The sequence below is a fragment of the Cupressus sempervirens genome, chromosome 3 (genome assembly GCF_028749045.1).
Source record: "Cupressus sempervirens isolate cs-2001-9-10 chromosome 3, ASM2874904v1, whole genome shotgun sequence".
Taxonomy (NCBI): domain Eukaryota; kingdom Viridiplantae; phylum Streptophyta; class Pinopsida; order Cupressales; family Cupressaceae; genus Cupressus; species Cupressus sempervirens.
This window is the reverse complement of record NC_143120.1, coordinates 294,825,297-294,841,597: the sequence shown is the minus strand read 5'-3', so window position 1 is coordinate 294,841,597 and position 16,301 is coordinate 294,825,297. Positions and strand designations below refer to the sequence as shown.

Sequence of the window (16,301 nt, the reverse complement as noted above, 5' to 3'; positions counted from 1 at the left end):
CATTGTCAATTAAAGTTTCTTTACTTTACAATGGTCTTGCAAGGATCAAAACAATTCTCTTATTGCCTATTCATAAAACTCTAGCAATCAAAACTGAGGGCTCTGATATTATAAAGATCGACACTTTTGCAATCAATGTTGATACTTTCTGTTGTACCGGGATCAAAAACCATGCTTTTTAATTGCCCTTTACTGACATTCTTGCTATTGGCATTCTTTGTTCTGTGTATTGATGTAAATCTGGTCCTACAGACTGGAAACTATTGTCCTTTGAGAGCTAGTTTCATGACATACATTCAGATATCTCCAACTAACTAGAGTAATGAGTATATCTGATTATAGATAAAGAAGATGAACATTTTGATTACAGAAATGGAAAGTGCAGACGACAAGAGTCTTCGGTCCAAATCTGAGCCTCTTGACAAAGGTTACCAGTGTATAGCATGTGGATGTTTGCATAACATGCTGCAGTCATGTATGGACTGTAAGAAACAGTGCTCAGATTCTAGCAAAAACCCAATTCTGTTTGCTGACTAATCTGCAAAACCCAGAAGTTAGAAACAAGATAGCAAATGAGATATCAGATATAAATAAAAATGAAGTAAATTGGCACATGCGAACCTCCGTGCGTTTGAATACCTCCAAATACTTGCACAGACACATAAGAGGGAGATTGTTTGGGGCTATTTGGAGATTTGCCTCAGTCAAGTTATTGATATATCTATTTGAGATTTTTGTAGCAAGCAATAGAGAGTTGTGCAAGCTAGACAAAGAGAGAGAAAGAGAGAGCTTTAAAGGCCAAGAGAATGCCAAAGATTTTGTCTGAGGATCCAAGACAGATTGTGGAGATTTTCCTAGATAGCTTGAACGGAGTGGAAGATAGATTTAGAAGAGAGGAGGAAAAAGAGACTGACAAGTTTTTTTGGAAGATTACAAGCCATATGCTATGGGCAAGTGACAAGTGTTGAGATGCCCAGGGCTGACATTTGAATGTTAAGATGTCATTGGATGCATGTGCAACGCGCAGACATTCAAGCCATGTGCTAATGTCTAGATAAATCGCATTAAAAATATTTAGAAACAGGAGAGACACAGTTAATGTGAAAGCGACGCTGAAAGGTAATGACTGAAAAGGACCCTGAGCATTCTGAGAGGGAAAAGGTTGATGAAAGTGCTGAAATCCTACTAAGATGCTAGGGGAATGGACAGTAAAGTGGCTACAAAAGTGTAGGTAAACTTGCAAAGGGGGTATTTCATTTTTGAACAGGTCCAATCAATAGATTTTTCAAATAGTTTGAGCTTCATATTCAAATAATTTTTATTTGTGGTTTAGATTTTATGCATATTTGGATTAGGCTATTTCTGTTCGTCAGAAATCCTAAGAAAACTTTTTGTTCTTATACAGATACAAGGCTTATCAATGATTATGCTGGAGGTGCCTTGGACTATTGTATTTCCTTATTATTAATTTTGCTTATCTGATATTGGAACATGGAAGATAAGAAAGCTTTTCAGACCTTATATAAATATAAGCTTATCAATGATTAAGCTTGACTATTATAAATATAAGCTTTTCAGACCTTAGACTATTATTAGTAGTATATTTCCCTATTCATAATTCTGTTTATCTGATATTGGAATATTGAGGATTTAATGAGAAGTTGTAGCAGTATAGAAAAGTTTTATTGCAGCATGGGTAAGGGAAATACTCTTGTTTTCTATTTCAATTGCAATATATCTGTGACCCATTTTGAAAATGCTGGTGTAGTCATAGGTCGAACAAACCAAAGTAACGAGACTCGGACTTGGCTCGGACTCGGCAAGGGTGACTCGACCTGTGACCCGACTCAGACTCTCTAGTGACTTGGCAATGACTCGGCAAAGTGAAAGAACCCTTGAAAATTTGAGATTCTTTAGGATTTAAAGAACATTCCATGCACCCATTATTGAATAAAGGTTAAAGACACAATAACATCATGAAATAGAAGGTAATTTGATCACATACTTAAACATACATCGATTACAATTCACATAAGTACAAAGGTAAATTGCTAAATACTAAAAGTAGATAGTAGTTGAAGGAAATAGAAAACATAGATATATAAAATCCATGAAACCCATCAAAATGTATATCAAATCTATGAAATCCATCACTTCAATAGTCATCATCAAATGTTCCAATCATATGTTAAGTTAAACAAAAAGTAAGTCATCCTCATCCTCAGCCCCAACCTCAGTATAATCTATAATATGCCTCTTAGTAAGGCGTCTAAGGTAGGTCTTGGATGACTGATTAGCCATAGCGTCAACTTGTGAGGTGCCTCTAGGAACAACTGTAGTCTCTGCTAGTGCCTGTGAGGTGTCACTAGAAACAATTGTAGCTATTTGCTCCTCTACTGCCATGGCCACGGCCTCAGCCTCTTTCTTTGCCTCGTCAACCCACTCTATGTCTTGATCATCAAAGACATGATCAATAGCCTCAATGATCCACTTAGACTCTAGATCAACCTCCTCTAGAGTAATCAGAGAGGTGTCACTATCCAAAATCTCCTTGGTCCTAATTCGTAGGTTGTAATGCACAAAGTCTAGTTCATTCATTTTCTCCACAGACAACTTGTTACGCCTTTTCGAGTGGATGTGCTCGAACATGCTCCAATTGTGCTCACCTCCAAAAGCACTACTTGTCTAGCTCAATATGCGGATGGCGATTTGTTGAAGGTTTTTGGTTGAAGGCTCAAACATTTGCTACCATCTATCTGAATTTTGAAAAAAGGAAAAGGAAAAAATATTAGTCTTATTTCAAACTTTAAAGCTAGAAAGTTAGAAACTAGAAGTATATTTATAATTTGACATTTGTGCATCACTGCATATTATATAAGGCTTAAACTGCAATTTTTACCTGGCTGCAATTTTGTACAACGTTCTTTGCAAATTTGACTTGAAAAAATGGGCACTGTTGCATTATTATAGGCATTCATCTCAAGCAATATATCTATGGCATTAGTGGCCATCTTCGATATCATAGTGTATAGGCCACTAAGAGCCTCCTCATTTGCCTTGAAATCATCATGGAAATGGTATGCCGGATTGAGGTAATAGGCTGCTGCATGGATGGGTTTATGAAGCTGATTTTGCCATCTCCTATCAATTATGTCCCAAAATAGGGCCATAATTGTCCTCAACTCCTACATATTTGGCTCTAATAGCCTCCTTGGCCCTATCCATGTCCTCGAATACGTAGCCCATAGCGGGCTTCTCCCCATCAACAACTCGTAGGGGGGCTACAAGGGGCTTAGTGATCTACAAAACAATTAAACAAAAAAACAATTTAGTGAATGATGATATGATATTTCAATCTATTTATCCCCCCACTGTTAATGACCTTACAGAATAGGCATTTTGTTTGAGTTCTACTTCTACCTGGAAAGTCTATGGTGTAGTTCCAGCACTTATCTTTTTTATTGCCTTTAGAGAGCTTGGGTTTTTTAGCTGGAGGAGCCATTATGAGTAAGGGAAAATGTCAAGGTTGCTGCAATAAGACATTTTAGACCAAAAATTACCATTTAAGCATTGTATTTTGTGAAGATCTAAAGTAAAACAAAACCCTAAACATACAAAAAAAATTTATCCAAAAAACCCATAAGCATAAAGGAAAAAAATCGTCTAAATCCAAAAAATAACTCTTACCTCTATGAAATGAGTTGAGAAGTGTTGAGAAGAGCTCATATAAACTTCTTGATGATCTAAATGCAAGCATATAGTTGCTCTAATGTCACAAATGCAAGCTTTTCTACTCTTCCTTTTGCTGGTTGCAAATCGATGGCACTCTATTCCCCTTTCTTCCTCTCTCTTTCTTTTTTTTTTTCTCACAATAGAGTGTTATACAAGGCCTTATAGGGTTATAAGGGTGAGAAAGACAAATTAAAAAAAAAAAAGAACTCATTTTAAAAATATTTTTTGTTGACCTGAACTAGCCTGCTGTGGCTGATCATGGGAGTCGTGATCCGCAAGTCACATACTTGACTTGCGAGTCAGGCGAGTCACTTGCCCTAACCCACTGAGCTCGAGCAACGGGTCATTTTGACCGGGTGAGCCTTGCTCGACTCGTTGACTCGAGAGACTCGCCCGACTTGTGGTGAGTCTTGTTACTCTGAAACAAACAACTATTAACCACACAACTAATACTAGTATATGCACATTGAATGTAAGTCATAATAAAGCACACAAACATGCTTCAACTTGTTTGTCTTAAAAAAAAATTGAAGAGGTAAAATAAAACTAAGTCACATGATTCGTCGAATTTCATCAATGAGATTCAGATTTTAATGAATTTTTACTCTTTCCGAACTTCATCCGAATTTTATGATATTTAATATAATACTATTGTTTAATATAACAGTATTTTATTTTAAACTGATATTGAGTTATTTAGTTAAATTATTTAGCAATGTTTTACTATTTTGACAATTTTGTGGATATATTACTAATATTTAAAATTACATAAATATATATAACTAAATTTTAATGTTGATTTTTTTTGCCAAAATTTTTACCCTTGTCGAATTTTATGTTTGACAAACTCAAATTCGAATTCAAACCTTGTGACTTAGCAATAAAATATACAAAAAACCTTCAATTTGTTTTCTCATAGAGAAATTACAAGACAATTTATTAACAAAATATGCTCCATATTTCTATTCAGGCTCAATTAAATTATGTTAAAATTAGTCAGCATAGGCCATGTTTGAATGCATTCACAATCTAATTTTATCCCTGAACTTTCTATGCTAGCCTGGGTTCTTCTTCTTTCCAGGTCAATCTCTCTAACTAGCTATCCTTTTTGTATTAAACCACCCCTTGTTGTCCATGTTCTTTTATTTGCACGTATCGAATCCATGCATGAATGGAGTTCAGATCGCTGAGTCCAAGGGGCAGAACAAATTGATGCCTTTCCTTACTTTTGTAAGCTTCATCAACTTGTGGTCAACCGTAGTAAAACTAAGACCATAGTTTACAACTTCTCCAAATGTCTTCATTCTTCTTTTATAAGGGGGCCCCTGCAGATTGAATCTACTTATACAAACTTGGGTTCCAATTCTTCAATCCTTCTTTAGCATGAAGTCTGCTTCACATCCATGTCTTTGTATCTTGGAACATCAGTTTAAATCTCATTGTTTGGGACTCTATTTAGAGCGTCTAGACTCTCATACTACAATGCATTATTAGATGCAAGCAACCTGCTTCCCATGGCATTGTCCAAGAAACCTGTTCCTCAGCTGAGTTTGCTACCAAATCACTATTATTGGAGACTATCATTTGGGTTACTTTCTACATGCGTAGACACAGACACAGGAGATTTTACTTATGATTGTGACAGATATTTGTACTTTGCTCTACATTCTTTTGAGAGAATTGCTCTTTTGAGCTCGGTTTCGTGCCATCATTGGTGTCACTTTGAAAGTAGCTCATTTGTTCTATTGGCATCTTTGTCGATAGGCTTCTTTGCCCTTGGTTGCTTGTGCGTCTAGTATTGACTCTTTCATTCTCCCCGATGTCAACTTTGAGGCAAACATTTTCTATCTCTTTTTTCCAAATTTGTCTGTCTTTTTTCACAGGACACAAGAATTAATAAAGCGATCATACTCTGGAATTGTCAAATCTTTGTTTTGTTCAATAGCAATGGTGTCATGGTTCTATCGTGGTGTTCAGAGGCATTAACACCTTTTTCACAATTTTATTAATGGTTTCTCCTACAGTAGCCATCTTGTTGGCCACATTCTACTTACATGATAATCTCTAATGTTTTTGGCTTCTTGCATCCTCAGTTTCTCAATTTGTCATTTCAAAGTCTGCAACTTGATCCCTTTGATTTGTTGACTACCTTGGTAAGCATTTTGTAGAGTCAGACATCATTTGTTGTCTTTGTACCTGTAATTCTTGAAAACAGGCTCTCATCTAGAGCTGTTTGAATATGAAACAAAGCTTGTCAGTTTTTTTCCTTAGCTTGTCTGTCATTGGTTGGAATAATGGTCTGATCAGCTGGCTCTTCATACCCAGTTTTTACAATCTCTGTTAAGTCTTTCACTAACAAAAGAGTCATTGTTTTGGTGCCCTAATAATCGTAATCATTTCTGCTAAATTCTGGAAGGGGAAGAGAGTTATAGTTTACCACAGCCAATTTTTGAAGAGTTATGAAACCAAAATGTACAACTCAAAGGACCTAGACAACCAAAAGTTCAGATTTCGAACAGAGATATTGATTCTACGGCTACCTCACTGGTTCAGCCAACTGAAAATAATTTAAATAAAAGGTAGCAGCCTAAAAATACTACTTACAGCAGTTATTATTCAGCAAAATAGATTACTTATAAGAGACTCAAAATAGAACTGAAAATACAAAACAACAGATTTGCAGTTGAGAGGTTTGCAGAAAATAGAATCAAAATGAAATAAATTTGTATTGACTTGTTCCAAAACTATAATGAGGCAAGTGTTTATAGAGTCTTATAACTTCAAAATAACAGATAAACAAAACCTATAACTGTAACACTTATCATGCATTTGGTATGCACCACTTACCAACTGGGTTGTGTACTAATGTAGCAGATCACACCCTTTAAAATAGCTGTTAAATTTTTGAAAAATGAGTTAAAATTAGCAAGGAGTCAATGAGAAACAAGAGAAACTATATATATACCCCAAACCAGGGACTCATTTATAACTTATAAAGCCTTAATTAGTCTCTAAACAAAACATATAACTCTGAATACTTATCAGCGCATTTGGTATGCAACACTTACAAACTGGATTGTGTACTAAACTAGCAGATCCCACCTTTTGAAATAGCTGTTTAATTTCTGAAAAAAGGAGTTAAAACCAGTAATAATTTATTAGAAATAAGAAGAACTATATTTACACAAAAACAGAGACACATTTATAAGTATAAAGCCTTACAATAGTCTCTACAAATAGTGATCGATACTGAATAAAATATTCTAAATATAGCTGAAAAATGACGCACTGAATATGGGCACAAACTTTTCTAAATTTAGCTGTCCAAAAATAGTTCTTAGACTGCTTGAATGGGTTGACGAGGACTAGATTAGAATCTAAGCTATCAGGTTTCCACAAGCCATCTGAATATGCGACGTTATTTCTGGAATCGATTGTGTAATATTATTTCCACAAATAATCTTGCATAGATTAGAATCTACTATCTTTAGCTGCACCCAAAGCTGACTGTGAATTGAACAGTGGATATCATTTATGCAACAGTAACAAAAGCAGCTTTTATGAAAAGGATTTTGATGCATTTGAATAAATAATACTTGAAAGATGTACATAAAGAGTCTATTAATTCTTGAATGTCAGGCTACTTTTATGTACTTGCATTAACAATTTAGTGTCATGTTGGTTGGACAGTTTTTGTGGTGATTTCACAAATACTTTAATTACTGTAGAATATATTTTTTCTTGAGGAATGGCTTGTGCATCATCTTTCCAAGTCCTGTTTGATTGCTGCAGTTCAGACCATCTTAATGGTTTCCTACCTTGTAGCTTTTGAAAATGGACTGTATTAATTTTTCTTTTTCTTTTTATTTTTATTTGCACAGGTACAAAATGCTTGTTTATCTGAAGTATTGCTTTTTAGGCTTGGCGTTTCCTCCCGGTATGTTAAGTATTTGATGATATATATTTCAGCCCCAGTTGTAACTCGTTTATAGGTTATTTGATGGTGCATTTCTTATCTTGAGTGAAAATTTTAATTAGAATTATCTGCCTGTTTAGCTGTTTATAGAAATTCTAAGCTCTTTATGTATGCCAGACAGTATTTCTGTAATTGGAAATAATTATAATGTGTTCATTGTATCAGATAAACATAGCTTGTGTATCTTGGCTGTAGAAATAAGTGCTATTATCATTTTTGCAAATTTTACAACCTACATCAAACATAGATACTGATTAATGCAGCTCATTAAGAATTTTCTAGATTTGTATATTGTTAAAATAGACATTCAGTCTTATGATTGAGGCATAGGGCCATTTTGCAGTTGTATGAATCCAATTTAATTTGAATCAAAAAATATTATTGGAGATAAAACCTTTGTATAATGGTTGTAACAGGCTTGTGGCTTGTTGTGAATCTGTTCTGGTATCTTTTCGAGCTGAAATCCTTTATCATGATACAAATTAGTTTCTGACGGTATCTGCTAAATAGTCAATCTAAGGAATATGGTTGCTTCATATATGGGAATTGGATTTTTCAAAACACATCTATGAGCTTATTTGTATTTAGAAGATTAGAGTTACACATAGACATGTTCCCCACTTTCCCCTTTTCCTTGTTCCCATCAATGCTTTTGGTCCATGGAGATGGTATGTAATGCCCCGAGCTTTCACCTAACACATTAGCAGCTAAAGGAACGAATGAACAATAATTCTCTAATACAACTGTAAAACAAATGCGGAGGGATGGCTTGTGAAGTAGAGGATGATTTCCTCCCTTATGCCTGCCTCGCCAAGTATGAACTGCCCCTCTCTCTGTTCAATAATGCCGATAGGGGATGGAAATAGGTAGAAAAGAAGGGCTACGTTGCAATGCACACTTCTGCTTTCAAGATATTGTATTGCAATATAGTAACATTCATGGAATGCAATGTCAATACATAATGTATCATTGACATTCATAAAACATGTTGTCAATACAAAATGTATCACTGACACTTAAGAATGCCATGTCAATATATAATGTATCATTGTGCAAAAGGAAGTCTTGTCATTGTCCTGTGACAACCTTAGTGCAACAACCATATGAGAGGATGAAGTTAACTCTAAAAGAGGTGGTCAGGTACTAGACCATGATCCCATCTTGTGCAAATACAAGTTACTAAATGAGAAAGGTACTTCGTGTTCTTTGTAATTTATTTGTTTAGGCTCAATGTATTATATAATCCCTGCATGTAATTTTATTGGTCGTTATTTGTCTCCTCTTCCAATGTGATCTAATTCCATGCCCCTCGTGCCAAGTCTGCGATAGTTATTAAGTACTTGTATTGACCCCACCAAACGGTGTGACCCCCATGACACATCTCTTGGTGGCGTTAATGGTTGTCTAATAAAACCACATCTGAGATCGAGTTCTTAGTCGGTGTTCCTTTGGTTACAAATACTATTATTTTTTACTAAGTATGGATAATGTTTAATAATGCTGTTAATATTGAATATTGCTTGTTCGTCATTAATAGTATTCAAGTCATAACTTAAGATTGAAAATATTGAATAACATTAATATTGAAAATATATTGTTCTTATTAATATTATTCAAGTCATAATAATGTACATTTCATTGGTGAATTCACAACTTAATCAAGGTTAGTAATTCCAATCTAGAGATGTCCTTAATGTTGGGGTTAGAAGTGAGGTAGCTTTGCACTTAGAATATTATAATTAAGCTTATTATGTTTGGTTCTAATATTCCTTTGGCAGGAATTTGCTGTCCCGAGAAAAAGCTAGTAGTGGGGACATTATATTGATATTAGAGCATTATCCTTCCATCTTATGAGTTCTTGTGCCTCACACAAACCTACCAACACATTAGAGAACTATGGCAAAACAACTAGCCAAGAGTTGAAAAGCTTCATGGAACAAACCAACAAAAGGTTTGAACAAAGCAACGAAATGTTTAAGAACTCCAACAAAATATTACGCAAATCCATACAATAATTAAGCAACAACAATCATAATAAAGGGCCAATTCCAAATTTAGGGAGGAACGCTCACTCTAATCATGTGGAAAATGAACATCACAAGATTCATTTCCCCAAGATACATTCTCTTCATTCATTCCAAGTGAGGAACTTGTAATAGAAGCAGAGGAACCCATCAGCAAATAGTGTGGAAGAAATTGCACAAATGCACTCAAGGTTGGATCCCAATTTTCGATAGCTTATTTCCTTTAAAGAATATTATGAAACCAAACCATGACAAATAAGAATAAAAAAAAAAAAATCATGTTGACAAGGACCTTAACAAGAAAGTAAGTAAAGTGTCACTACATCGCTTTCACGAGTCAGGAGAGGAAATCGTTCAATCATGGGTCCAAAAGATACATGTCTATCCCTCAACCCTATGACCAAGGAAGGTGCCATTAAGTTTTCCCTACTCCAGCCCACAAGTTGTGGAAGCATGGTCTTACTTGTTTAGGTAAGAAAAAATTACGACCTATAGACGTATAGCAAATTTACTAAGACTAATGAGTAGGTTTGACCAAAAAGATCCCAAACGGTACTTCCAAGAGCTAACCTACCTCAAACAATAAGGAACAATAGAGGTGGCAAAATAACTAGCCAAAGAGTTGAGAAGCTTCATGGAACAAACCAATGAAAGGTTTGAAAGAAGCAACAAAAAATTCGAGAACTCCAACAAAATATCACTTGAAACCATTCAAAAATTCAGCAACAACAATCATAATAAAAGGCCCAATCCAAATTGAGGGAGGGATACTCACTCTAATCATGCGGAAAATGAACCCTCATCACAAGATTCATTTCCTAGAGATACTTTTCTTTCATTCCAAGCAAGGCATTTGTAATAGGAGCAGAGGAACCAATCACAAATAGTGTGGAAGGAATTGCACAAATGTATGCAAGGATGGATCACAATATTTGATAGCTTATTTCCTTTAAAGAATATTATGAAACCAAAATCATGGAAAACAAGAGTAAGAAGAAAAATCATGTTGACAAGGACCTTAATAACAAAGTAAGTAAAGTGTCACTACCTTGCTTGGATGGGTCAAGAGAGGAAATTGCTTAATCACAGGTCCAAAATTTAGATACATATGTATCCCTCAACCCTATGACCTTGGAAGGTGCCATTAAGTTTGCCCTACTCCACTTAAGATGGTCAGCCCACAAGTTATGGTATCATGGTCTCACTTCTCTAGGCCACATAAAAATTACCACCTATAGCGAATTTATTCAAAGACTAATTAGTAGATTCAGCCAAAAAGATCTTGAATGGTACTTCCAAGAGCTAACCCATCTCAAACAAATAGGAGTAGTAGAGGAATTTGCCAACCAATCTCAAGACCTATCTATAATGTTTATAAATCTATCCCAAGGGCAACTCACTTATATGTTTGTAGAGGGACTTAAAGAATCCGATAAAGCCCTTGTAAAATCCCTTGAACCCTAGAACTTGGAGGAAGCTATTAGGTAGGGCAAAAAGGTTGAGTCTAATATGCCCAAGCACAGATCCAAAAATTCTTCATCTAAGATATCCTATTGAAAGAACAAATCTAGGAGAGATCACACTAGAAAACCCTGTTTTGCATGCAAACAACTGTGGAGCTAAGAACATCGATGCCAAAAGAGAGGAGTTATACCAGAAGAACCTATGCTATAAATGTATGGAACGTCGGAGGTGGGGCCATCAATGTAAGAGAGGGCAAATGAACAATATGGAAGAAACTTGCGAAAAAGATACCTCAAGAAAAAAAAAAGTAAGGACTAGGAAACAAGAATATGAATTATTAGTTGTCATTACCCAGGAGAATGAAACTAAAACCTTTTGCTTTAAGGGAGCACTTAAGAGGGTAGAAAATAATTGCCTTGGTGGGTACAATAGCTACAAACAACTTCATTGGAAACACATGGTAGCAGAAATAAAACTAAAAACTCAATAATTTAAGGTTCGAAGGTAGCCTTTGGAAATGGGTCCATAGATCACTGTACAAAAATAATACCCCTATTAAAGGTCAACTTAGGGGATCACACAATAAAGAGAAATTTAATGTGGTGGATATTGAAAATGATTTTATCCTAGTAATGCCATAGATAAATTCCTTAGGGCGATTCACAATGGGTAGCTCTAGTTTAGAAATATGTTTTAGACATGAAGGACAAGAATTTACACTTAAAGGATTGCCCAACAGTTCCCCGAAGGTGGTCTCTCGTAAAAAAATAGCAAAAATACTCAGTCATGACCAAGGAGAATAGATTGCATAGTGTACGATACTGGAAAAATCAAATACATGAGGACATACTATCCATGTAGATATCTAACCTATATTGAAATGATACAAAAGAGTTTTTGAGGAGATTCCCTGAGGACTTGCCCCCCAACAGAGGATTCAAACATTCTCTAGAGTTAGAAGAAGGGGCAAAACTAGTGATAATCACTCTATATTGATACCCCCCAAAATTGAAGAAGAGAGAGAATAAACAATCAAAGAGTAATTAGAAATGATGCATTTCTAACCCAATAGTAGTCCATTTTTATCTTCAATAGTATGGGTCAAAGTGAAAGATGGCATGATGAGAATGTGTAATGACTACAAAGCCTTGAATAAGAAGACTATAAAATATAGGTATCCTATTTCGAGGATTGATGAACTAATGGATGAATTACGTAGAGTATGCTACTTTTCAAAAATTATCTATGATCTCAATACCATCAAATAAGAATGAGGGAAGAAGATATACCCAAAATTGCCTTTAGTTGCCACTACAAACATTTTGAGTTCTCGATCCTCCCATTTGGTCCCACCAATGCATCGACAACTTTCCAATCTCTTATGGACCACATTTTTTGGCATTAGTTGAGGAAATTTATACTCATATTCTTTGATGATATACTCATCTACAATAAAACATGGGAAGAACATCTTTGACATATTGAAGAACTTTTGAAAATTTTGGAAATGGAATCACTATATGCCAAAATATTGAAATATGAATTTGGGCTAGAGGAGATTATATACCTAGGACACAAAATGAGTGCTAAGGGCTCGTTTGGTTGCAAGAATTGCCGAATGCGGCATTCATCTATGCTGGAATAAGCTCTCTTCTGGTATTCACGCATTCTTAAAATAAGTTTTGGAATATCATTTGGACCTATTTGGTTGACCTAGAATAACATTTTCAAAAAATTTAAATGTTGAATATAAGTATAAATTTGAGGATAAGATCAAAACTAAAATCATTTTATTTTTAAATATATTAAAGAAAAAAATACAAATAAGTCGATGTCATTAATATGATATTTAAATGATCTTTCAACATAGTTTTAATTATAAGACTAAATAGAAGATTTATTTGTAAAGATAATTTTATGAAAGTTTATAAACGATATCAAGTTTGATATTAGTCTTTTTTTGTGATTTTAAAATAAATAACATATTAAACTTTAAATAATGTTGACCTAGTTTATATCTTATGCTGAACGGAGGAAATAGTCCAAAAATGCATTCGAGCGGCAAAATGCAATTGAGTGACAAAGTCACAAACTCGACAACGCATCAAATTGGGTTTATTAAAAAATGGAATAAGAATAAGCTATTCTTATTCCACATTTTTTAAGGAATATCACTATGCTCATTTCAAGGTCAAATTAGGGTAGATGAATTCTAAATCAAATTTTGTATTTTGCAAACAAACGTCAAATTGGTGAATGTAGGTATTTAGATTTTCCTATTCCTGCCCATTTCTTGCAACCAAACGGGGCCTAATAAAGGTGTAAGTGTGGATGAAGAAAAACTTAAAGCCATCAAAGAGTTGCCAAGACCTAAAACTCTAACCCAAGTCAGGGGGTTTGTTGGCTTATGTAGCTACTGTCAACGTTTTGTAAAGGCTTTTTAAAAATTGCAGCCCCTCTCACAAATCTGACAAAGAAGCGAGCTTTTACATGGAATGATGTAACTCTTAGTTATCGATTCATGAAACGAGTCCGATTTAGGCACGTGAATCGGATCTGTGGATTCATGATTTTTTTTTTCCCCAATAGTTCTAAAACTAAATCATTTCAAAGTATGAATCAATGATTCTAAATCATTCTATAGTATGAATCTATGAATCAAATCCATAATGATTATAAGAAAATAATCAAAAATTAAAAAATAAAATTTCAAAAAAATAAAAAATCTAGATGAATCTAGCCACGGATCGGGATCCAGATTGAATCCAGAGCTAGCCTCTAGGGCACGAATCTGGTAACTAAGGTAACTATATAGACTTTTGAGAAATTCAAAGAAACCATGTACTCTTGCCCAATTCGAGCTATTCCAGATTTCACTGAGCTATTTGAATTGTAATGTGATGCATCTGGAGAAGTAATTTGCCCAAGCACTTACACCCAAGCACTTGAAACACATAAAAAATAAATCAATGTTACTACAAGTTGCAGCAGTCACCAACTTATACAATTGCACCTCTGATCAAAGCAAGCATATATATACCTACAGTTTGACAGCCCTGATCTCTTGTATAAATCTGCAAGGAGAATTCACATCAGTAAGAAGATTCAAAAAGAGATTCCAGTCATCATATCAAAGTAAATAAAAAATAAAATTCTATCAATGATCAGATCCTTATTCCTTAACATGGTATCTGAGTCTCGTTGAAGAAAAAAAATCAAGATCAGATAAATTAAACAAGAAATCTAATCACCATCAAAAGAAATTCAAATAAGCAAAAATGGTGAGCGAAATTTGATTCAAAGATGGACTTGAAGGAGCCACAAATATTGTCTCTTGGAAACTCAGAGTAGTGATTGGAAAGAGAACAAGAATTAGGCTCATTTGCGGAAAAAGGCTGTACCTATACCAACTGATGGTAATGAGATACTTCAATGCACAAAGAACAACAACAAAACCGTGAAAATTCTAGTAGATGTAGTAAAGGATCATATATTTCCAGTTATATTGAAGTTAGATACTGCATATAACATGTTTACCTTCTTAGAAAACACGTATGAGATAAATTATACAATTAGAGCTCTCACCTTGAAACAACTGCATCTTGTCAAAATGAACAAGGGTGAATCTATTACATCATATTTCATAATAATAACTGAGTTGAGGGACCAACTATCCACCATTGACCATATAATTGACAACAAGGAATTAACAATGCTGGCTCTCAACGAACTGCCCACATCCTAGGAATCATTCATACAAGGATTAAGTGCATGATCCAAAATCCCAAAATTCTACTGATTAAAGACTGACTGTATTCAAGAGGAATCAAGACTAATCACCAGAGGGATTGGAATAATTAATTCTAGTGGAGAGATCCAAGTGTTGAATAGAAATTCTCACAAGAAAGGGAAGAAAGAAAACTTTAAATGGAAGCAGGGAAAGGACACCAACAAAAATCACCCATTCAAAAGAAGAAAAGAAATGTCTAAGATACAGTGCTATAGATGTGCAAGTATGGACACCTTGCTGTAAAGTGCCCAAAAAGACTCAAGAATCAAGCCTCACTGGCAGAATTCAAGGATACAGAGAGAATGATATTCTTTTCAGCCATATCAAGTGAATTAATGATTAGAAACAATACTTGGGTCATTGACATTGGAGCATCTTGTCATATAATAGGATTCAAAGAACAACTAGATAGTTTTGAAAGAAATTCAAATGAAGAAGTTACCATTGGAGATAACTTAACCTATCCTATGGAAGGAATTAGGACTTGTACAATTCAACTAAAATCTGGGGTTTCTCTTCAATTAATAGGAGTGTTGTTCGACCAGGTATCAAAAGAAATCTAGTTTCTATCTCAGCCCTTGAAGACAAAGGGCATCAAATCACCTTCTTGGATGGAAAAGTTCTAACCTAGCCCAAGAACTCAAACACAAAGAACGCGTATACAATAGGGGTTCGTGATGAATGTTTATACAAAGTTTGCAATATTCAAAACCAACCTTAGCTTATGATGTTTCCACTACAAATGAAATATGGCATAGAAGGTTATGGCATCTACACTTCCGTGCCCTACCTTCTATTGAGAAACTTGTTACAATACTACCTAAATTAAACCCAAAACATAATCAGATATGTCAGGGTTGTGCCTTAGTTAAAAACTCCAAGGGGATACTTCATGTAGTGATCACAAATCCAAAATGTACTTGAACTTATTCGCATTAATTTATGTGGGCCAATGACAATACCCTCCTTTGGGGGATTTTTCTACTACATTATTTTTGTTGATGACTACTCTAGGAAAACATTGAGTTATTTCCTAAAACTTATAGAATCTAATGAAGTACTATCAAAATTTAACGCCTCGGTAAAAAACATGACTAGGAAAAGAATTAAAACTCCAAGGGCCCATTCGACTGGTGGAATTAGAAAATGCAACATTTGTCTAATATTGGAATTTGTTAGATGCTGGTTTTGTTAATCTGGAATTTGGTTTTTGGATTGGACCCGTTTGGTTCACTTGGAATTTGATGGGGAAGATGTTTTTTTCCTATGTTTGGTTATACAAAATTGGAACTGGAATAAGATTAACTTTATAATT

At 34.7% G+C, this 16,301-nt stretch overlaps 1 protein-coding gene across 1 annotated transcript in view; it reads left to right on the top strand.

Moving 5' to 3' along the window:
* The window catches only part of SETH5 (transducin family protein / WD-40 repeat family protein), a 166,687-nt gene that overhangs the window by 21,952 nt on the left and 128,434 nt on the right, over positions 1-16,301 (top strand). The window contains exon 9 of the mRNA XM_089819563.1: positions 7,614-7,669. Within this exon, the coding sequence (XP_089675689.1) occupies positions 7,614-7,669 (56 nt within the window). The remainder of the gene's footprint in view (positions 1-7,613; positions 7,670-16,301) is intronic.